Consider the following 23,111-nt stretch of genomic DNA (forward strand, 5'->3'; position numbering starts at 1 on the left):
GTTCCCAGGTCTGCATTCACAGTGTAGAAGAGCCACTACCACCACCTTTTCAAAAGCTTTCCACAAAATATTTTTTCCTTTGGTTATTCCAAGGGCTTACTCCTTTTTGCACATCACCTCCTGCGTAAACGTGTGTCACCTAATTGTGGCCACAGTGCCAATACTTTAAGAAAATATTGTTTCATGACACAGGAAATGTGTTTCTACAGAACCCTCATAAAGATTCTCTCACATGACAGGTATGTCTTACCAAAGTCCACTTAACGTTAGAAAGTGTGAAAATACAGCAACACATAAACAAAACACCGCGTAACTGAGGGTCTCAGGCCGCCCCCGTCCCGCTCGCACGAGGATCTCTGAGGACGTAAAGGACATTCCGTGCTGTCAGGCGACTTCTTGCCTTCCTGACTCACTCGGCAGTGAGCATCCCTGGAACAGATCTTGGTCCTGGGGAATTCTTTTCCAAGGACCAAATGCCAGGCGCGGTTTCCTGACCCAGCGCAGCGCTTCTGGGAGGACAGCGCGGTCCCCGGGTTCCTCTACGGACCGAGAAGGGAGCACTCGGGCCCCCCGCGGCGCGCCACGGCGCCCTGGCGGCAGGCACCACGCGGGGCCGGCCCGGGCCGCGAGCGGGGCCGGGGCTGCGGTGACCGGACGCCGGGGTCGGCGGCGAAAACCCCTTTTTGGTTTGAGGGCCCTTTCCTAAGAACACTGCGCTCGAGTCGCCGCAGGCGCTTTCAGACGCGTTGGGGGCCCCGCGCCCCCCGCTCCAGGAGCCCCGACCCCGGGCGCGCGGGCCCCGCCGCCCCGCCTCTGAGCCGCCCCGCCGCCGCGGCCTGTTTACGTCGCGGCGCAGCCTAGCCTGCCGCGGGCCCGCCCCCGCCCGCCGCCCATTGGCGCAGGGGCCGCGCGGGCGGGCGCCGATTGGCCGGCGGCGGCGGCGGGGCGCGCAGGCTAGGCTGCGGCGAGGGCGGGACGGGCGCCGGCGATGGCGGCGGCGGCGGCGGCGGCGGGCCGCCTGGGCTGGCTGCTGGCCGCGCTCTGCCTGGGCTCGGCGGCCGGGGAGGCGGCGCCGGGCCCGCGCGTGCTGAGCTGCCTGGAGGAGGACGGCGCCGAGGCCGCGGGGCCCGCGCCCGAGGCCGCGCTCCGCCTGCGCCTGCTGGGCGCGGGCTCGGCCAACAGCTCGTGGCGCTGCGAGGCGCCCGCGGGCGGCGCGGGCGGCGCGGGCGGCTGGCGGGCGCTGCTGTGCCTGCGCGCCGGGCCCGGGCGCCCGCCGGGGCCGGCGGCGGCGGCGCGCGCGGAGCCGGGCGGCGCGGCGGGCGAGGCGGCGGCGCCGGCCTGGGCGCTGGGCCTGGGGGCGGCCGCGCTGCTGGCGCTGGCGGCGCTGGCGCGGGGCCTGCAGCTGAGCGCGCTGGCGCTGGCGCCCGCCGAGGTGCAGGTGCTGCGCGAGAGCGGCTCGGAGGCGGAGCGCGCGGCGGCGCGGCGCCTGGAGCCGGCGCGGCGCTGGGCCGGCTGCGCCCTGGGCGCGCTGCTGCTGCTGGCCAGCCTGGCGCAGGCGGCGCTCGCCGTGCTGCTGTACCGCGCGGCCGGCCAGCGCGCCGTGCCCGCGGCGCTGGGCAGCGCGGGGCTGGCCTTCCTGCTGGGCGAGGTGCTGCCGGCCGCCGTCAGCGGGCGCTGGGCGCTGGCGCTGGCGCCGCGCGCGCTGGGCCTCAGCCGCCTGGCCGTGCTGCTGACGCTGCCCGTGGCGCTGCCCGTCGGCCAGCTGCTGGAGCGCGCCGCGCGGCCCGGGCGCCTGCGGGAGCGCGTGCTGGAGCTGGCGCGCGGCGCCGGCGACCCCTGCGGCGAGCTGGGCCGCGGCGCGCTGCGCGGCCGCACGGTGGAGGACGTGCTCACGCCGCTCGAGGACTGCTTCATGCTGGACGCGGGCGCCGTGCTGGACTTCGGCGTGCTGGCCGGCATCATGCAGAGCGGCCACACGCGCATCCCCGTGTACGAGGAGGAGCGCTCCAACATCGTGGACATGCTCTACCTCAAGGACCTGGCCTTCGTGGACCCCGAGGACCGCACGCCGCTCAGCACCATCACGCGCTTCTACAACCACCCACTGCACTTCGTGTTCAACGACACCAAGCTGGACGCCGTGCTGGAGGAGTTCAAGAAGGGTAAGACGCGCCCGGCCCGGGGGCGCGGGCCCTCGGCGCTCTCGGGGCCCCTGAAAGTCGGTGTCGGCGGCCTTCTGGAGCGCGGGTGATACCGCACCCTCCGCCCGCCCGCCCTCGGTCTCCCGGGCCACCCGTGCGCTCGGGCCCCGCGGCAGGCGCGCACTCTGGGATCCAACCTAAAAGCGCAGAGGAAAGAGCGGCCTCCCCAGATGGCGGCACACGTGTTCCCAAGGGGGCCCGGCCCGTGGCGTGTCCAGGAAATTGTTCAGGTGTCTGACGGGCTGCTGACGCCCTGGTTGCAGAAAAGGCAGGACCTTGGAAATACTTTTTCTGCAGGAATGGCGAAAACTTTCACTCTGATTTCGCCAAAAGCATTGTTGCTGGGGATGATATAACCCCGGTCCTGTTTTGGGGTGGGTGGGTGGGAGGTACCGGACATTGAACCCCGGATCTCCTGGTACATGGGGAGCAGGTGCTAACCACTGAGCTACATTTAGCCTCCCTTTTTTTCAGCTGCCCCTTTCCTGTCTCTAAGTAAGTTCTTTGCAGCTTTCCCTTAATCCCGCGTTTTTGCCACCTCCTTCTCCCATCCTGTCCTGTATTCCGAGAAGGTAAAAGCCGTGCGGCCCCCTGGTGGCAGGATGTGGGCTTAGCGTGCTCCCGGGGCCACCAGCCCCGCTGCTCACCCCGGAATTCCCGCAGGATGGGGGCTCATGAGGACTCCGGGCTAGGCCAGGTGGCAATGTGACCAGAGGCCCTGCCGTGCCCAGCAGTGGTGACATCCCCGTGCCCAGGCAGGCGTGGCGCGACCTGGCAGGCATGGCACAGTGGCCCTGAGAGCAGGGTTGCTTCACCTGCACCGCCGCCTCCAGCTCTTGCACGAGGCTGGCGGCCAGGTGGGCGGCGGTAGCTGCCCTGGCCACCCCAGGACCAGGGAGGCTTGTGGGCCCCTTAACGGCCGACTCCAGGAACCCCTTGCGGGTTTCTGGTGCTTCTCCCAAGAGGGGCGTTGCTCCAGGCGGCTGAGGTGCTGGGGCCTTGAGGCCGTGGTGGTCGGTGGTCAGTGGTCGTGGCCAGGGGGCTGAAGGCGTGGCCCTGGAGCCTGCGGCGGCTCCGTCCTGAAGGCTGCACTGCCTCCTGTGGCCCTCGCCCGGTAGCGGGAGGAGTGGTGAAAGGGTCCCCCCGAGCAGTGCCGGCCAGCATGCACCGAGCCTGGCGGTGTCGCCGTCCGGCGCAGGCTTATGCGCCACTCCCGGGACCGGTGTTTATGGGCTGCCGAGCAGGTGGGCGACCATGGACGTGCAGGAGCCATTTCTTCCACGCAGGTCACCAGACTCCTCCTTTTGGGGGACAGTGTGGAGCCCTTAGTCAACATTTGTAGGTGCCTTAGAAAGCGCCTGCTCGATGCCTGGCCCGGGCTGGACTAGGGCTCTCCTAGAGCAGTCACCTGGTGGAGAGCCGAGGCAGGGGGCAGAAGGGTCACTCCGCCTGGAACTGAACTTGCGGGAGAGCCATCAGGAGCTGGTCACCAGGGTCATGATGGGCTGGGCGAAAGCGCCCTCTATTTCCCAACCCCCCAGTGCCGTGCTCTTACCTGCCCACCTGGAGCTGTGGAGGCTTCTGGCAGGTGAGGAGGCAGGGCAGGCTGGGGGTGCCGTGTGCCGCAGGGACCTCGCCCATCACCAGGGCACCGGGGCCGGCGAAGGGCTGCGGGGGGATGAGGCAGCGCACGGGGGGGGGGGGGTGTTTCAGCGACCACTGGCGGTGGGAGAAGGATCCAGAGTGCACAAGGGGCGCAAGGTGGGTCCAAGGGGACGTCAGCCTGTGGGCTGAGGGTGTGTGCGGGGCCAAAGGTGCCCCCTGCCCTGAGGCATGAGGCGGGAAGGGGAGATGGCTGCAGGGAGGTGGTTCTGGACTTCAGAGCTGGTGCCTGTGTATTGTCCCAGCAGGAAAACCCCCAGGGGGCAGCTGATAATAAACACAAGCCAAAGCCCCGAGCAGGAGGTAGATTCTGGAAGTTGGTACGGAAGAGCTAACTGAAGCCACAGGACTGGGGCAGAAGCCAGAAAACCCTGCGGAGGGCAAGTACCTCGGGGGCGGAGCGCAGCGGGGGGCTGCTGTGGGGTCAGGGCTCTCCAGAGGAATAGGTGGTGTAGACAGCAGTGGCAGCTGTGGGGTCAGGGCTCCGCGGGGACTCTGGATGTGACTGGGGAGAGCTGCCGGTCGGCCAGCGTTCTCTAGAGACACGGGGCACGTGCGGCTAAGAGCCGCTGTGTCGGCAGGATTGCCAGGGGGAGGGTGGCATGTGGGGAAGAGGCTGCTGCTGAGGTCAGGCTTCTCCGCAGAAACAGGGCATATACAAGTTGGAGACTGCTGGGTTTGTCACAGTTCTTCAGAGAGACGCATATGTGCGGAGAGGCTGCTGGTCGGTCGGGGCTCTCAGACACGTGGACGTGTACCCGGGAGAGCGGCTCTTCTGGTCAGGGTTCTCCAGCAAGAGGGAGTGTATGGAGAGGAGCTGCTGTGTGGGTCGGGGCTCTCCAGAAGATCAGGAGGCACGCGGGGAAGGCTGCCGTGCTCGCCAGGGTTTCTACAGAAAGGAGGCGTGTACGGGCAGAGCTGCCGTGTTGGTCAGGATTCTCCAGAGAAGCAGATGTCAGTCAGAAAAGAGGCTGTTTGTCAATCACGGTTCTTCAGAGAAACAGGATGCAGCGGGGTTGAGCCGCTGCGTCAGTCAGCCCTTCTCCAGGGAAACAGCACTTGCCCAGGGGAGAGCTGCTGTGAGCAGGGTTCTCCAGAGACGCACGATGCGCACAGAGGAGGGCTGTTTTTTTTTAAGATTTATTTTATTCTCTCTCTCCCCCCACCCAGTTGTCTGCTCTCTGTGTCCATTTGCTGTGTGTTCTTCTGTGTCCACTTGCATTGTCAGGGAATCTGTGTCTCTTCTTTGTTGCGTCATCTGGCTGCGTCAGTTCTCCATGTGTGCGGCACCACTCCTGGGTGGGCTGCACTTTCTTTCACGCTGGGCGGCTCTCCTTACAGGGCACACTCCTTGCACATGGGGCTCCCCTACGTGGGGGACACCCCTGCGTGGCACGGCACTCCTTGCGCGCATCAGCACTGCGCATGGGCCAGCTCCACACGGGTCAGGAGGCCCTGGGTATCGAACCTTGGATCCTCCCTATGGTAGGCGGATGCTCTATCAGTTGAGCCACGTCTGCTTCCCAGGAGGGCTGTTTTGTCAGGAGAGTTCTGCCGAGACTCAGGACATGAACAGGGAGAGCCTGCTAGGGCAGTTAGTGTTCTTCCGAGGAGTGGACGTGTATAGGGGAGAGCTGCTATGGTGGTCAGTGTACTCCAGAGAATAAAGATGTATATAAAGAGGCTGCTGTGTTGGTCAGGGGTCTCCAGAGACACAGGGCACATATGGGGGAGAGTTGCCCCGTTAGTCAGGATTCTCCAGAGGAAGGTCACATGCTCAGGAAAACTCTGATGACCTGTGTCATCATAGTTTTCCAAAGAAACAAGACTGTACTGTGAAGTGTTGTTTTGTCCATCAGGGTTTTCCAGAGAAATGGACATGTACAGTGGTGAGAATGCCATCAGCAGTCTCCAGAGAAATGGATGTGTATAGAGGCGATCGGCTGTGTCAGTAAGGGTTCCCCAGAGAAAGAGCAGTGACCAGGGCACAACTGCTGGACTAGTCAGGGTCCTCCAGAGAAACAGGACGTGCACAGAAAAGAGGCCGCTGTGTCCTTCGGGGTTTTCCAGAGACACAGGGCACGTGTAGAAGAGAAGCGTCTGTGTCGTGTAGGGTTCTTCGAGACACTGGGCGTGTACGGGGCGAGCTGCTGTGTCAGTCGTGGTTCTCCAGAGAAGCAGGATGTGTGTAAGGCAGAGCTGCTGTGTCCGTCAGGGCTTGTTTTATTTTGCTAAAAGCTGCCAAAAATAATATACAAAAATGGGTTGGCTTTTACAATGGGGATTTTTAAGTTTATCAGCTTAAAGTTCCAAAGTGAAGAAAAATGTCCAAGTCCAGGCATTGGTCAGGGCTGTCTCCTCGAAACCGCCTGTGGGGGTCGAGGCACTCGGCGGTGCCTGCTGGTCTCTGCCTTCCCTCCAGGCTCTGTTGCTTTCAGCTTTTGGCTGTTCAGTCTTTGGCCTTCTCTCTTAGCTTCTGTGGGTTCCTCTCTGAGCGCTTGTTTCTTTTCTCTTTGTCTGACCCTCCATATTCATCCTGTTTATGAAGGACTCCTGTAAGAGGGTTAAGAGCCACGCTGGGCCATGCCCTGCTGGCGTGATCTGCTCACTGGCAGGCCACCCCTGCGGTAGGTTGACAGCCCCTGGAACGGACTAGCCCTAAGGACAAGAGCATCATCTTTGCTTGGGGTCCCAAAAAGCCTCCAACGACCACACTCCACTCTCTGGACCCCAAAAAGACATTATTTTTTTCCGTATGCAAATATGTTCATTCCCTCAAAATATTTCAAGAGAGCCTTAAATCATTTCCGTTACAAGATTAAGTATAAAGTGCATCAAACCTGGTTATAAGTGTGGTTTGTCCCGGGGCAAAAGTCCCCTCAGGCTGGGGACCTGTGAAAACTTGAAGAGTTTTCAAGTTATCTTCTTCCAGTATACAAAGGAGGGACAGTCACAGAATAGAAATTCCCATTGCCATAGAGAGAGAGTGGAAGGTAAACAGGGGTCACGGGTCCCAAACCCTTCCAAAAACCCGCAGGGCGTCTTCAGTTAGAGGTCAAGGCGTGAGAGCCATCTCTAGAACCACGGTTTCCTGAACTCGGGGCCCACCAGAGGGGCGGCTCCCCGCTTTCCGAGGGCTCGCCCGGTGGCTGCGTTCTCGGCCCCACCCTCGTAAAGCAGTGGGGTGGCGGCCGAACGCCGGGCCTCTCCCTGTGAAAACACCGGGGCGACGGCCAGACTCTCCCCAGTCCCTGGGGCAAGGGTTCAGCCCCCTCAGAACCCCCTGGCGAAGGCGCCCCCCCTCTCGGAAGCCTCTCCCTGAACCCCGGGCGGGAGACCACCCCCCTCAAGCTCTGGGGCTCCTCTCCCTCTCCACACACTTGGGCGGGTCTTCTCTCCAGGCCCTTCAAGTGTTCTTCAGCTTCCACGCTGCTCCCCCTTATTTCCTCACGCTTTCCCTTTTTTGTCCTTTTTAGTCCAGGCTGGCAGTGGTTCTTTTTATACAGATCTTGCCAAAAACTGGTCCGTTTCTTTTTCTTTTTTTAAGATTTATTTTCTGTATTTCTCTCCCCTTCCACCGCATTGTCTGCTCTCTGTGTCCATTCGCTGTGTGTTCTTCTGTGTCCGCTTGCATTATGAGGCGGCACCAGGAAACCGCATCTCTCTTCCGTTGCGTCATCTTGCTGCGTCAGCTCTCCATGTGTGTGGCACCACTCCTGGGCGGGCTGCGCTTTTTTCACACCAGGCGCCCTCCTTGCGGGGCGCAATCCTTGCGTGTGGGGCACCGCTACACGGGGGCACCCCTGCGTGGCACAGCACTCCTTGCGCACGGCAGCACTGCTCGTGGGCCAGCTCACCGCATGGGTCAGGGGGCCCTGGGTGTCATACCCTGGACCGTCCGTGTGGTAGGCGGACGCTCTGTCAGTTGAGCCACGTCCGCTTCCCTGGTCCATTTCTCATGTAGCATGGAGAGGTCCGAGCCATCGGCCAGTCAGAACTTCACAGACCCCTCCTGGATAACTGCACCTCCAGTCCTGAGGTCCAGTGAAATGCCCGACTGGTTCCATGTTCCGTTAAGTCATCACTTGGGGCACTATTCTCTGGAGACTTGCTTTCTGGAAGCTCCGAATTTTCCAAACCATTGACTGCTGGTTTCTTTGTGCCCAGGAGTTCAGTTCTCAGGTTATCCCTTTCCTCTTGCCTTTTATTATAAGCTGCAAGGAGAAGCCAGGCCACACATTCCACATTTAGTTTGGAATTCTCCTTAGCTAAATATCCATGCTTGTCACTTTCAAATTCTGCCTTCCATCTGACATCAGGACTCAATTTCGCCAAGTTCTCTGCCACTTTAAAACAAGGATCACCTTTCTTCCAGTTTGCAGTGACCCTTTCCCCATTTCTCAGACCTCATCAGAGTACCCTTAGCGTCTGTTTTAGTTAAAGAAGGCTGCCAATGCAAAATACCAGAAGTGGGGGGGCTTTTATAATGGGGGATTTATTAGGGGAAAAGCTTACAGTTCCAAGGCTGTGAAAATGTGCACATCAGGGCCTCCCAGAGATGCTCTCCCACCAAAGGTGGGCTGCCCGTCGCTTCCTGGGCCCCCGCCCTGTGACGAGGCAAAATGGCGCTCTCCGCCGGGCCCCTGCCTTCCCAGGCCGCTTTCTCTGTGAGCGCGGCTTTGGGTGGTCAAGCACACGGCAGGGCTCCTCCCTTCCGCTTTGAGCTGCGCCACGGGCCCCGCCTCCCGGGGGCTTCGTTGTGTCCGCTGTGGCTTCTCGCAATCCCCCAGTCCTCTCACAGGGCAGGGTGGAAATGGCGGCTGTCGCCTCTGTGCCTGCTTCCAGCTCTCAGTTTATATAAGACCCAGCAAGAGGGTGGAGACCCAGCCTGGGTCACACCTCGCTGTCACGCTCCAGGCAGAGGCCCTGAAGTGATCTGATCCGATCTAATCACGGTCCCGTAACTGAATCTGATGAAAAAGCCCCATCTACCTGTTCACAGGCACAGGTGTGGCTCAGCGTACGAACATAGTTTTCTGGGGCCCCCGAAAGAAGGCAGGACAGTGTCCATATCCCCCCACGTACCTCACCGTTCTTCCTCAGTCTAACCATCAGCCGGTTAAAAAGCCTTTTTAGCATTTTTGGTAATTGCAATTGCAGCACCCCTCTTTCTTGGCCCCAAAATCTGTTTTCATTTGTTAAAAGCTCTAAAAAATAGTGTGCTAGGAATAGGTTGGCTTTTACAATGGGGATTTAGTAACTCATTCGCTTACAGTCCCAAGGCTGAGAAAAACGTCCAAATCAAGGAGTCAGGCGGTGCTCCCTCCCCAGAGGCGGCCGCGGGCGGTCAGGCCCGGCCCACGGTGACGCCTGCCGGTCTCCTCTGGGCTCTGCTCCTTTTAGCTTCCAGCTGCTGCTTCCGTGGCCTTTTCTCTCTGGGTTCCGCTGGTTTCAGCTTCGTCCTCTCATGGCTTCCTCTCTTAGTTCCTGTGGGTTCCTCTCTGAGCTCCTGGGCCTTCTTTCCTCTGTGTTCATCTCATCGTAAAGGATTCCAGTGAGAGGATTAAGATCCACCCTGGGTCATGCCCTATGGTAATAATCGAACGAAAGGGACGGTCCCACCTGCGCTAGGTTCCCACCCACAGGAGTGGAGTAGCTCCAAGGAACATCCTCTCTTCTGGGGTCCATAAGAGCCTCGCATTGCCACAGGTTTCTTAGAGACACAGGGCGTGTATGTATTCTCATACGACACTTACTTAAGGACTTGGCTCCTGCACCCTGGGGTGGCAGGTCCAAGCGCTGCGGGGCATGCTGCGGTTTGGACACGCCAGGGAGGCTGAAGCTGAACTCCCCGGGTGAACAGGGCTTGTGGCAGAGGCTGGAACCCTCCTTTCTGGCTGCCAGAGCCCTCAGCTCTCTTTACGGCCTCCGGCTGATGGGGGAGGAGGTGCCTTTTTCGATTGTAGATGTCGTTAGGTGACCGATGATTGACGTCCACCAAGTACCCTCAGGGGAATGGTCAGGCTGGTGCTTGCTTGACAGACAGCTGGACACCATCACCCAGCTGAGTTGACATGTGAGCTTGACCATCCCAGCTGCCAGGGAGAGGCACGACCACCGCGGGAGGAGAAGTGCGAGCGGCGCAGGCTGCCCTGGAAGCCATGAGAAGAGGCGACTTCCCGGAGCGAGGCGGGCAGTCACGGAGGTGCTCGGCAGTGTGTCACCAGCTGCCCGCGACCTTCGCCAGAGCCGTTTTAATCCTGGCAGGGAAGCGACTGGGCGGGGCTGGGGGAAGAGGTGTGGGCAGCTGACGTCCACGGCCCTCTCGTGAAACCCGGCTGCGCAGCGGAAGGCAGAGCGCACGACCTGGGAGAGGAGGGCCAGCCAGGGGAGGGGTCGTTTCTTGGTTTCGAGGTAGTCGAGTTGAGCAGGTCTGACTCGAGCCAGACGAGACAGAGGCCGCAGTGGAGGCCAGTCCTATCCTGGGGTGGTGGCCGAGGAGCTGCCTGGACAGCCCATTCTGCCGGGCCGGCTCCCCGCGGCCTGGTGCTGGACGACATGCCGGATGCAGACGGGTCCTAGAAGATGCCCACTACGCCTGCCGAAGCTGCCCCCTTGCTACCGCGCACCAAGGCTGCCCCCTACTGCGCGCCGAGGCTGCCCCCTACTGCGCGCCGAGGCTGCCCTCTACCGCGCGCCGAGGCCGCCCGCTCCGCTACCACGCCCCAGGGCCCAGCCGTTCTGCTGCGGTGGGCCGAAGCTGCCCACTTGCTACCACGTGCCAAAGCTGCCCTCTGCCACACGCCGAGGCCTCTGAGGGAAGCTGGCGGGGGGTGAGGTGTGGGGAGCTCTGTGGAACCTGGAGGGTGGGTGGACTTCGCTGTCCTGTGGTGAGTGAGGCCGTTCTCAGGGCCTCTGGAGAGTTCTCTGCTGCTTCTGCTTAGTGCGTCCTTTGGCGCATACCTTTATTTTTCCTCGTGAAAGCCCTTTTCTTCTTATCCGTCTCCTTCCTCTGCTCGTTGCAGCCGCGTGTGAGGGGAGAACGGCCGCCCTCCGGCTGCCTGGCGGGCTCTGGGGAGCGCGGCCTTGGAATGCGCATCCTGCTGTGCGCTGCAGCACCTGGAACGGTGCGCTAACCCCTGCGCTTCTCAACGCCCTTGGCCCTGCCTTCTGTCTCAGCCCCTGATGAGACGGCGCGAGGCCATTGAGCAAAGGGAAGGTCAAGCGGGCGACCTTTAACCTGCTGAGGTCTGGAGTTCGATTTTCCTGAAGCCAGAGGACCTCGTGGACAGCTGTGGGGACTGCAGCACCTTATCTTCTCAGAGGTCTTACTCAGGCAGGTGCTTTGGAAGTTAAAAGGGGCTGGTGGCCCCGCGGGGCCAGCAGTCGAGGGCCCGGAAGTGGGCGGGGACGCCGTCGAGGGCCTGGGAGCGGGCAGGGGCGCCGTCGAGGGCCCCGGGAGCGGGCGGGGGCGCCGCCGAGGGCCGGCAGTGGGCGCGGCCGTGGTGAGGCTGCCGGCCTCAGGCGTGGCGCCGGGAAGCACCGTTGCACGCCATGTTTGTCCCTGCGCTTGCCCTCAACAGTAAACACGCCAGTCACAGGGTAGTCTGGAAACTCGAGGACATTGACTAAAATTAGGCATCTCAAAACTCTGTCTAAGGCAAGAATACGAGTGGACACAGAAGAACACACAGCAGATGGACACAGAGAGCGGACAACTGGGGGGGGGAAGGGGAGAGAAATAAATAAAAATAAATCTTTAAAAAAAAACAAAAATAAACCTCTGTCTGAGGGATTAACCTGCAACTTTAATTGGGCCAGCAAGAATTGTTCTGTTTAGTCAAAATCAGTTGCCAGGATTTTGGGGTTGGGTTTTATTTTCTCCTCTTAGAACATTTTCCCCTCAAACCTGTGGCCTGAATGCCCACTGGTAGTGTGTGGGTGATCCTTTCCCGGGTGCTGCGGTGCCCCTACTGCTTACCCGGGCCCGTGGCTGACTGCCCTTCACCGCGGTGGGCTGCTTCTCCTGGACACGGGGCAGGGGGTTGCTGGGACGGAAGGCAACATTTGGCTATGGGTTGTTCTTGAAAAGCTAATACTGTGAACAGTTAAGTTTAAAATTTAACCGTGGTCAGAATATGATAAAGTTGAAGGGAAAATACTGGGTTGCTTCTTGAAAGGTGAAAGAAGGGAGCTAACCGAGGCCCTGGTGCACAGCTCGTGCCCCCCTGCTCTGGAGGCCGGGGTACCCCGGCCCTGCGGTGGGTCTCGCAGCCTCTGGACGGCTGACTTGGCTTTCCCCTCTTGACTACGGAAGAAGGGTCACCCCAGTTCTCGCGTGGTGACAGCGCTTGGCTCCAGAGTTCTTCCAGTGTCTGCTCCTGGTGAGGAGACCGTCTGTGTAAGAAGCGAGGTAAGAGGGGCCGAGTTGGCAGTCGGCTCGCGTGTGGAAACGCCCCTTCACGGGGTGGCTCGAACGCCCCGTGGGGCGGTGGCTTGCTGGACCCCCTGGGTGCCAGCTGCTCTCAGCAGGTGTTGAGGTGGTGCCTAATCAGTGGTCGCCCGTCGGGGAAGCGTTTTGGGACGCATCCAATCAAAGTGTTCTGTAGTTTAATGGAGCGGCTAGAAGTTAGTGCGGAAGGGTCCTCCGGCAGCCAGGCAGTGCGCGGACCCTCGAGCCTGCCACCCGGTGCCCAGCGCCTGCCAAGCGCTTGGTGGCCCTGGCTCCCGTCAGCTGCCTCAGCGGGAGCGCCCCGGTGCGGGCGTCGGGGGGGACGGCAGGGTCCCGCTTTCCACACCACCGTGGGCCGGGCTCCTCGGTGCGCGCCGCACTCCTCTGTCTCGAGGATGCCTCGGGAGACCGCGCCGTCCTCGTGCGACCGCCCCACCGGGGTCCTCGCGGGACCACACTGTCCTCATGCGACCGCACCGCGGGTGTCCTTATGAGGCCGTGCCGTCCTCGGGCGACCGCCCCGCGGGACCACACCGTCCTCATGTGACCGCGCCGCGGGGGTCCTTATGGGACCCTGCCGTGGGGTCTTCCGTCGTCGCTGATGGACCCGGGCGTGGCGGGGCACCGAGACCCTGCCTGGTTGGTGCCGCACAGGAGCCGGCGCCGTTCTTGGGGAAACGTGCCTGAGGCACGGCTTCCTGGGGGCGCCGAGGCGGGTCCCCCGCCGGCCTCTGATGACCCGCACTGGCCGAGGGGTCTGGCACCCGCCCACCTGGGCGCGGCCCTCGGGCAGGCGTGAGCGGCTCCCCCCGGCCCCAGCTCTGCCTCCTGGAAGGGGGCGCTGCCCGCCAGCTGGGCCCACTTCTGCTTCCCTTGGGGTGGCGACCTGCCTTCCCTAGGCAGCCTCGGGGCGCCCGAGGGGAGCATCTCTGGGGCCCCTCGCTGGGCCGAGGCGCCAGGGCGGGCCCAGCAGGACTCCCTGGATTCGCGCTGGGGCGGGCTCCTTCACGCCGGGGACGCGCGAGGACGCGGAGCCCGTGAGCGCGTCGCTCTGAGGGGACGTCCGTCAGTTCCCGGGTGCGCGTCCCTTCACATCCTGGGCCTCTGAACTCAGCGTGTGCCTCAGCTGACGGCACCTCGGAGCGGGTGGATGGAGCGCGCGCTCTTTGAACGTTGGGCGGCCCTGCGTGGGCCCTCGCGCCACCTCCAGCCCCGCCGCCCCTGACGCGGGGCCCCGCCGCCTCCAGCCCCGCCGCGCAGGCGCCCGCCGAATTCACCCAAGGGCGGGAGCGCGAGGCTCGCGGCGGCGCTGGGCGGCGCAGGAGGCCAGCGTGGTTTTGCTTTACTGAAAGATTTTTGAAGCAAGCGCCCCTTCCTCTGGGACCCTGGCGAAAAAGAAGTGGGCGGTGGAGATGGGTTTGGTCTCAGCTCTCTCACGTCAGCGTGGCGCCTCCCACCACGGTAGCTGGCTCGGCCTTTAGCTATCAAAAACGCCAGTCAAGAAGTGTAAAGTACTTATTAATAGTCTTATATCGATAGCGTGTTGAAATGGTAAAATCCTTGGTATACCAAGATAATTTTATATATAATATTTTTATTTTAGGAGGTACCAGAGATTGAACCCCAGGCCTTGTATATGTGAAGCAGGTGCTTGGCCACTGAGCTCCATCCACTCTCCTAATTTTAAAAATGTTCTTTAGGTTGGTTTCACTGGTATTTTTTAATGTGGCTGCTATAAAATTGAAATGACGGAGGCCGTCTGCAGGCTGTCCCCTTTGGACAGGTGTAAGGTTTTAAGACAAAGAGAACTTACCTGAGGCAGAGTAAACTCCCAGGTTTGCCCAGCTCTCCTGGCACTCGAGACCTGAGCTCCTCTCCAGCACACTTACGTTTCCTTTTTAAGCCAACAGGCCAGGCCGTGGGCCGCCAACGGGGAAAGCGCGCAGGAGGAGCGCGGAAGCGCACATCTGCTGCGCCTCCCCAGCGCGGTGCGGGCTGAGCCCTTGGGGCCGCCCTCACGACCTGGGGGCGAGGACAGGATCTGGGGTCTGCCCCCCGGGGGACTCGTGCCAGGGATCAGCACCACGGTGTTGACGCACGGCCCCCCCCAGGGAAGTCCCACCTGGCCATCGTGCAGAAGGTGAACAACGAGGGGGAGGGCGACCCCTTCTACGAGGTGCTGGGCCTGGTCACCCTGGAGGACGTCATCGAGGAGATCATCAAGTCCGAGATCCTGGACGAGTCCGACGTGTACAGTGAGTCCTGGCTCCCGGCGGGTTCCGGTCTCGGCCGGTCCTCCCCACGCATGGGGGGCGTCTGCGTGCGGCACGGTGGGCCGTCGTTGCTGGGAAACGGGCTCCTCGCGGCCGGCAGCGGCCAGGCTCTGCTGCCCCTGCCGCAGGAGGGCTCACGCCTGCTCCTGGACGCAGGGCCCCGGGGCCCACCGGTCCGGTCCTGGCTGGGGCCCCGCCACCTGCCGCTTGCTTCCGCTGGGGGAGGAGGGGGCCCTGGCGGGCCTTGCCCTCCGCTCTGGCTTCCCCTGGATCTCTGTTTCCCTCCACGCTCCAGGCGTCCCCTCAAAGCAGCCCCGTCGTCCACTGCCAAGAGGGTCCTCCCGGGGCAGACGGGCGTGGGGCAGAGCAGCCCGCCTGCCCGTGGCCACCCGGGCACCTGGCGCGCAGAGCTGCCCAATCCTGTACCTTCAAGCATGTCCCTTTGCTTCAGCCTCCTTCCCCGTTTCGTGGCGTCTTCAGCCGCCTTTGGCCTGGGTCGCCGGCCGACTGCCGCAGTTGAGCACGGCCCGTCTTCAGACACCGTGTCCAGCAAGGGGCTCCCAACGGCCAGGGCGCCGGCTGTAGAGATGCTGTTGTGCTGGTCCAGCAGCGTGGCCACACGAGGACGCGCCCTTCCAGCACCTTCTCAGGCCACCGCCCCCTCCATCCTGGGCGCCAGGGCCACCGCGCGGTGGGGGTGGGCCACGGAGGCCCGAGGCCGCCTCCCCTTGGTTTGGCTGCTGCTGCCTGAGCACGCCTTGTCCCCGCCGCAGGGGACAGCCAGCCGAGGAAGAGGCCTGCCCCGCCAAGCATGCCTCCAGAGAGGAAGGAGGAGTTCTCCCTGTTCAGGGGGTCCGACAGCGAGTGCAAGGTCAAAATCTCACCGCAGCTGCTCTTGGCCACCCAGCGCTTCCTCTCCCAAGGTGAGGGTGAAAGCCGGTCCCTGTCCCTGCACTCGCCCACAGTGCCGGGCTCCGGGCCGCCCGGGGCAGACCCTGCCCCTGCCCCCCGCCCCAGGCGGCAGCGTCTCCGGGAGAACCTCCAACCTGCTCTGCACAGCCCTGTCGCCTGCAGCTGCCCGAGGGTGGCTCTTGGGCAGCTGGTGCTCCCCCAGGCACGGTGGCCGGGGCCCCTCAGCCGGGCGCAGTGTGCCCTGCAGCAGAGGCGTTGGCTCGCAGGCCAGCTGGGGGATGTTCAGGTGGGCAGCAGGTGTTGGGTGTGGCGCCGGCCCCTGCGGACACTGACCCCTTTCTCCGCCGCCGAGCAGAGGTGGACGTGTTCAGCCCACTGCACATCTCCGAGAAGGTCCTGCTGCACCTGCTGAAGCACCCCAGTGTCAACCAGGAAGTGAGGTTTGATGAGAGCAACCGCCTGGCTGCCGGCCATTACCTGTACCAGCGCAGCCAGCCGGTGGACTACTTCATTCTCATCCTGCAGGTAACTGGGGTCCCGGGCCCGGCGCCGCCTGCCTGCTCCCCCAGAGCAGGGCAGGGCGCCTGGAGCCCCAGGACAGGCAGGGCCGACGGGCCTCGTGCGTGCCTCTGACGAGCTGCCGTGTCCGCGCGTCTCTCCCCCTGCAGGGCAGGGTCGAGGTGGAGATCGGGAAGGAGGGCCTGCGGTTCGAGAACGGGGCGTTCACCTACTACGGGGTCTCGGCCCTGACCTCGCCGTCCTCGGGTGAGCCGCGCTCCTCCCCGGGGCGCGTCCCTCCTGCCCACCGCCCCCTTCCCCTGGAGGGAGTGGGTGGGCGCCCCAGCCCTGCGGTCCCTCCGCGGGGTGGGGCGGCCGTCACCGCTGGCGCTCTTCCGCAGTTCACCCGACCCCGGCGGCCTCGCTGCAGCCCGAGGCGGTGGACGGCGCCCGCCCGCCCGCCTACTGCCCCGACTACACCGTGAGAGCCCTCTCGGACCTGCAGCTCATCAAGGTGACAGCGGGCGCTCGCGGGCTGGCGTCCGGCCCCCTCCCTGTCCCCGGATCCGGGGCAGCTCCTGTCGACTGCACCCGAGAGTCCCAGAGCGGGGCCCCGCATGCTCCCTGGCCCTGCCCCCGGGCCCCCTGCCTGGCTGCTCTCCTGCCCCGTCCTCTTCCCTCCCCGTGTGGCCCTGGGCAGGAGGGAGTGGCCCCCCGCGCCGCAGCTGCCCGAGGGATGCCTCTGTCCCCAGGTCACGCGGCTGCAGTACCTGAATGCACTCCTGGCCACCCGAGCCCAGGGCCTGCCGCAGCCCCCCGAGAACGCAGACCTGCAGGTCACCCCCGGCAGCCAGGCCAGGCTCCTCGGTGACAAGACGGCCACGGCAGCAGGTAAGCCCCGCGTGGGCCGCTCGCCTGGACATGCTGCTCTGCCCTTGCCTGCCCTGGGCCTTCTTTCCCCGCCCCGTCCCTTCCTCTCCCTTCTTGCTGTTTGTGGGGTACCAGGCTACAGGACAGCTGGCCCTCAGGGCTGAGCGTTGTCCTCTCGGGGCTGGTTGCTAAGTGGGAATCAGGTCAAGGTTCGGTGCTGGGTCTCCTGGCAAGGAAGGTCTTGGCCCCACGTGGGTGGGAGTGGGGGCTCAAGGCAGGGTCTTGGCTGGAAACCATTGTAGAAATGGGAAAGCCCCCCGCTCGGCGGCTCCGCCTGCCACGTCCCGGCTTCCCTGTGTGCGGGACCATGAGGCTGGAAGCAGCCGCTTTGCAGCGTGAGGGGCCCCGGGGCGCTCAGCGGTGAGCCAGTCCCTGGGGGAGGGGAATACAGAGTTCTGGGAAGTGGGATGTAGGCTTTTGGCTGAGTGGTGAAAAGCCAGGGCACCTTCTTGTCCCCGTCACTCGAGGAGCGACTCTGGTTCTGAGCGCTCGGTTGGGGTCCCCAGAGCGGCTAGTGCCGCCTGGAGCCCGTGCGTGCCCTGCTCCAGCCAGGCTGGGGTGGCTCCCGGGGGACCGCCCGCTGCTTCGACAGCAAGCTTCTAGAACAGAAACATGCCTTCCGAGCCGCGGGGACGGAAGCCCACCCCTCGCCCCTCGCTGGGCACAGGGACCTGGGTGCAGCGGCCCCAGGTCCTTTCCAGGTGGACGTGCTTTCTGGGTTCCCACCTCCTGGGGTTCCTCCAACTCGCAGGCTTGCCCCTGTGACGTGCCTCCACTGCCTGGGGTGCCTGCGTGCGCGTGCCGGTGGTCGCAGAGCTTCACGCAGCCGCGCCGGGTGGAGTCCGGGAGCCGAGGCCCCAGCTGCTCGTCCGCGGGCCCGGGGGCGGGCCAGGGCCCCTGCCCCTCGAGGGGCCGCCGCGGGCCTCGCTGCTGGGTGCTCCCCGCGCAGTCCTGTCGTCTCCCTGGCGCTGCGGATCTGCCACGCGCGCTGAACGGCTTGTCTCCTTTCTCTCTCTCTCTGCTTTCTTCAGCCTTCCCAGTAGACCTTTCCCTCTCTGGCACCTTTGGAAACTGCAGTTGATAAATGACTGTGGATAGCGAGCCTTTTTTCTTTTAAGGAAACGCCCAAGGTAAACATCTTCTTCCTTTCCTTTGCTTTGCTCTCACGGGCCTTCAGGTGCTGGGCAGGGCGTTAAAATAGCCCCCACGGCTGAAAGATGGGGCGTCACCCGGCGGAGAGGCGCGGGCCTCCCGAGCAGGGGTGCTTCCCGCCCAGCGGGCTTGTCCCTTTGTCCAGGAGGCGTCCCAGCGCCCACGGCCCCGCTGGCCTTCTGTCGCCCCTCGTGCCCTGCGGCTGCTTCCACTCCGCTCCCCGGGACCGGCCGCCGGCGCTCTGCGCGTCATCCTCCTCTCCCTCTCCCGCAGGGTCCAACCACAGCGGTCCAGCGGAGGAGCGCCCACGCTGGGGCCCGGAAGTCTAACGCCGCGCCGGGCAGCCCCGGGCCTGGGGAGCGAACGAGCAGACGGGGACCTGGAGGGAGCCGAGGAGTCGCTTCGTGCAGGCAGGCCCCATCCCCGCCGGGCCACGTTGTAGATGGCCCTTGTGGACGTGGGCCTGGCCGTCCTCGGCAGCGCTGGCGCCGGCGGCCCTCGGCAGCTCCTGTGCTGAGGAGCGGGGTCAGCCCGGGCCCGGCCCACTGGGCTGTGGCACAGGGACAGCAGCGCCACGGCCTACCTGCCGGCAGCACTTTCTCAGCAGACTGAGAGCCCAGCGTGGGCCCGGGGCCAGGTGTGGCCCGCTCAGGATGCTGTGCCTCAGCACGTGCCCGGCCGGGGCGCTCGGCCGCCCCAGCCTGCCCCCCCCAGGCCTGCTGCCTCCGCGCAGGGCCCTCGGCGAGCCCCCCACGCAGGGACGGAGGCAGCCTGCCTCCCACGCGCCCGGCTCTGCTGCCTTCCGTTTGGGTGCCGCTAACAGTATTGCCCGTCTCTGCGTTGTCAGAAGAGGTCACACGGAGGAAGGGTCCTTGGGCTGCATCTCGTCCTTTCTTCCCCTTGTCCCAGGGGGAGGCTGCCCCCAGACCTATCCTAGAGCAGCTCACACCCTTATCGGAGGAGCAGGGGGCACGGGAGGAGGGGAAGAGGAGGTGTGCCCGTAGGCCCCGCTGCCTGTCACTTTTCTTTACAGAAAGAAATGAGTTTTTCTTACATCTCTGGAACATTGCAAGTTGTTTCTTTTTCCTAGATACAGGCTTTGAGAGAAGGTTGTCTTCTCATTTACCTGTTAGCTGCATGGACCCTGCGGGGTTCTTCGGTGGTGGAAACAGGCCCCCCTGGGTTGTGGGACGGTGGACCGGGCCAGGGCAGAGGGTTCTGTGTCCCGTCCCAAAGGTGTGCGGGTCCTTCGAGGCGAATGCCTGGCGGCTGCCTCCGTGGCTGTTCTCAGGGAGTGCCCGTGGGGCGCCGCAGTCAGGTGTGCACAGCCGTGGCCAGGCCTCGCTACACCGCGCAGACCCGGGGCTGGCTCTCGCCCGGTGGTTCTGATCTCATCCGTCAGGGCACCAGAAGTGAGCAGATAGCTTCGTGTTTATGGAAGAGTTCCCTGGCCCTTCCCCGGCCTCCCTGACCACCAGCGTCCAGGGGAGCTGTGGTCCACCGACCAAAACTAAAGAGGGAGTGTCGGCCCGGCTGTCGACTGACCTGGTCACTCTGTCTGGATTCTCCCAGTTTTCCCAATAATGCCCGTTTTCTGTGGTGGATCCAGTCCAGGATACAAGTTGTATTTAAAGCTTCTGCTATTTTTGTGCTCTGACTTTCTACTTGGGAATCATTAGATGCAGAGGTAGTAGGCACTGGTCCCGTGGACGCTGCTGCGCGGCAGCTACATCTGACGTACGTACAGAACAGACCGAAACCAGAGTGTGCTGGCACGGGCGGCAGCGGCTGTAGAGCATCTCGCCGCGTGTGAGTTTGTGGAACCATCTCCAGGCGAGGCAGAACGCCTGTCACCGAAAGCTTGCCTGCGGCCACCCCTTTGTAGCCGCCTCCACCATCCCTGACCCCTGGCCCCTGGCCGCCCCTGACCTGCTCTCCATCTCAATGACTGTGTCATGTCAAGAATGTTCTCTCAGTGGAATCACACAGACCGGAACCTAGGGGGCTGGCTCTGCTCCCCTGGCCTCATTCCCCGGAGAGCCCTCCTGCTTCCTGCGCGGTCGTGTTCCGTGGGCCACCGCGTGTCCCACTGCTTACCCCCAAGGACGCCCGCCTGTTTCTGGCTTTGGGCTATTGCCTAAAGCTGCTCTGAGCATTCACAGACAGGACTTTAGGGGCCCAGGAGATCAGGCGCTGGTTCGTAGGGTAGCTGTGGGTTTAGTTTTTTAAGAAACTGCCCAGCTGTTTCCGAGTAACTGTCCCACTCCACTTTACATCCCCACCAGCGGGAGGGATCGGTTTCTCCGGTCCTGCGGCGTTTGGTGTCGCTGTTTTACTCGAGCCATTGCAGTCGGGTGCGTGGCTCGGATGTGCATCTCACAGTGGCTGATGGTAAGCCCCCTCTGGGCTCGCCTGCCGCCCGTGCTCTGCGGTGAACTGTCTGCGCGTGCTGTTGGCCTCCTGAGTCCTTCTAGACACTAGTCTGTCGAGTTTTTGGTTTGCACATACTTTCTCGCAGCCTGTAGCCTGTCTTTCCGTCTTTCTCACAGGGTCTTTTGCCAATAAAAGCTTTTATTTTTGAGGAAGTCTTTCATAGGTCGTGCTTTTGGTGTCACATCTAAGAACTCTGCCTTGGCCTAGAAGTTCTATGGTAAGTTTGATGTTTACATTTAAGTTGGGTCCACTCTGAGGGGCTGCTGCGTAAGGCGTGAGACAGGCCGGGGCTCACTTTTTCACTGCTGGAAGTCCCACCGGTGCAGCAGCCTTGCGGAAAGGCTGTCTTTCCTCCTCGGAATTGCTTTGGACCTTGTCAGAAAGCCCGTGGCTCCATTGGTTGGGTCCGTTTCGGGTTTTTCCCTCTCCTGCTGCCCTGGCCCGTGCCTGCCCCTCTGCCCTCCCTGCGCCCGCTTGCTCGGGTAGCTGCGGCGCTCGCTCGGGAAGCTGCGGCGCTCGCTCGGGTAGCTGCGGCGCTCGCTCGGGTAGCTGCGGCGCTCGCTCGGGTAGCTGCGGCGCTCAGTCGGGTAGCTGCGGCGCTCGCTCGGGTAGCTGCGGCGCTCAGTCGGGTAGCTGCGGTGCTCGGGTAGCTGTGGCGCTCAGTCGGGTAGCTGCGGCGCTCAGTCGGGTAGCTGCGGCGCTCGCTCGGGAAGCTGCGGCGCTCAGTCGGGTAGCTGCGGTGCTCGGGTAGCTGCGGCGCTCAGTCGGGTAGCTGCGGCGCTCGCTCGGGTAGCTGCGGCGCTCAGTCGGGTAGCTGCGGCGCTCGCTCGGGTAGCTGCGGCGCTCGCTCGGGTAGCTGCAGCGCGGGCTTGTTTCAGGCAGATCCCGCCTTCCCAGTGTTCTTCAACAGAAATCTTAGCTAGTCTAGCTTGTCTTTTCACATATGTTTTATAATACCCTTGTCTACACCTGCCAAAATGCTTGGCAGGGTTTTGGGAGAACCACGTGAAACCCGCACGCAGATGCCTCTGGAAAGGTGACGTCTTCACCGTGTCGCGCTGCTGCCTTCCAGCCCGGGCCTTTGGTTGTGTAGTTAATGCACCTACAAATCCTTACTGTTCTGTTAAATTTACACCTAAACGTCTCATTATTTTGAGCAATTGCAAATGGCATTGTATTTTCCACATGTTTGTTGCTAATAGAGGGAAATACAAAGGGTTTCTTATGTTTGTCCTGTGGCCTTGTGCACTGGTCCTGGGTGCTCTGCAGACTCCTTAGGTTTCCTTCCTTCCCCTCCTTTCCTTCCTTCCTTTCCTTCTTTTCTTTCTTTTTTAAATATGAGGTCCCCATATTTTGAACCCTCCATTTTTATTTCTTTTTTTAAAGATTTATTTTCCTTATTCCTCTCCCCTTCCCCGCCGCCCCCCCCCCCAATTGTCTTTTCTCTTGTGTCCATTCGCTGTGTGTTCTGTGTCTGCATTCTTGGGGGCACCGGGAATCTGTGTCTCTTTTCCTTGGGTCATCTTGCTGTGTCACCTCTCTGAGTGTGCGGTTCCACACCTGGGCAGGCTGTGCTTTTTTTTTCACGCAGGGCAGCTCTCCTTGCAGGGCACACTCCTTGAGCATGGGGCTCCCCTACATAGGGGACACCCCACATGGCACAGCACTCCTTGAGTGGCAGCACTGCATGTGGGCCAGCTCACCACACAGGCCAGGAGGCCCCGGGTTTGAACCCTGGACCTCCCATGTGGTAGGCAGATGCTCTTATCAGTTGAGCCATATCTGCTCCCCCTTGGGTTTTCTGTGTGGACATCTGCATGGCGTGGCATCTGCATGGCAATAGATCCCTGGCTCCCGCCCCCAGAAATTCTTATGTCATAACCCGACCTTCCCTGGTGATTCTGAGCAACTAAGGCTGAGAACCGCTGCTCTTGGACCTTGTCTGACAACAAGCAGAGGCTGTAAAGCAGAGAGTGAGGGCCAGGGGCCCTGTCCTGTCAGGCTGGCTGGAAGTCGAGGCCCTGGACCCTGCCACCCGCCCCCTCCGCCCAGAACGGTGGCTAAGCTTCAGTGGCTGATCAGACAATTTTTTAAAAAAAGATTTATTTATTTCTCCCCCCTCTTCCCATTGTCTGCTCTCTGTGTCCATTTGCTGTGTGCTCTTCTGTGTCTGCTTGTCTTCTCATTAGGCAGCACCAGGAACCAATCCTGGGACCTTCTGGAGTGGGAGAGAGGTGATTACTCTCTTGCGCCACCTCAGCTCCCTGACCTGCTGTGTCTCTTACTGTCTTTCCTCTGTGTCTCTTTTGTTGCATCGTCTTGCTGCGCCAGCTTTCCACGTGGGCCAGTACCCCTGCAAGGGCCAGCACTCCTGCATGGGCCAGCACTCCTGCATGGGCCAGCACTCCTGCACGGGGCAGCTCTCCTGCACGGGGCAGCTCTCCTGCGTGGGCCAGCACTCCTGCAAGGGGTAGCACTCCTGCAAGGGGCAGCGCTCCTGCACGGGGCAGCGCTCCTGCACGGGCCAGCACTCCTGCAAGGGGCAGCACTCCTGCACAGGGCAGCTCTCCTGCACGGGGCAGCTCTCCTGCACGGGGC

At 62.6% G+C, this 23,111-nt stretch overlaps 1 protein-coding gene across 2 annotated transcripts; it reads left to right on the forward strand.

The window, feature by feature from the left end:
• The first annotated feature begins 979 nt into the window (after positions 1-979).
• CNNM3 (cyclin and CBS domain divalent metal cation transport mediator 3) lies at positions 980-20,665 on the forward strand. 2 transcript variants are annotated; one of them, XM_012519602.4, is made up of 9 exons: positions 980-2,162; positions 14,427-14,570; positions 15,362-15,511; positions 15,856-16,025; positions 16,169-16,265; positions 16,400-16,512; positions 16,751-16,889; positions 17,960-18,058; positions 18,354-20,665. In XM_012519602.4, exons 1-8 carry the CDS (start codon positions 989-991, stop codon positions 18,007-18,009), a joined length of 2,037 nt encoding a protein of 678 aa, XP_012375056.2. In that variant the 5' UTR covers positions 980-988; the 3' UTR covers positions 18,010-18,058; positions 18,354-20,665. The 2 variants fall into 2 exon arrangements, with proteins under 2 accessions (XP_012375056.2, XP_012375055.2); XM_012519601.4 differs by lacking the exon at positions 17,960-18,058.
• The last annotated feature ends 2,446 nt before the right edge of the window (positions 20,666-23,111 follow it).

The sequence above is a fragment of the Dasypus novemcinctus genome, chromosome 17, assembly GCF_030445035.2.
Source record: "Dasypus novemcinctus isolate mDasNov1 chromosome 17, mDasNov1.1.hap2, whole genome shotgun sequence".
Classification (NCBI taxonomy): Eukaryota; Metazoa; Chordata; class Mammalia; order Cingulata; family Dasypodidae; genus Dasypus; species Dasypus novemcinctus.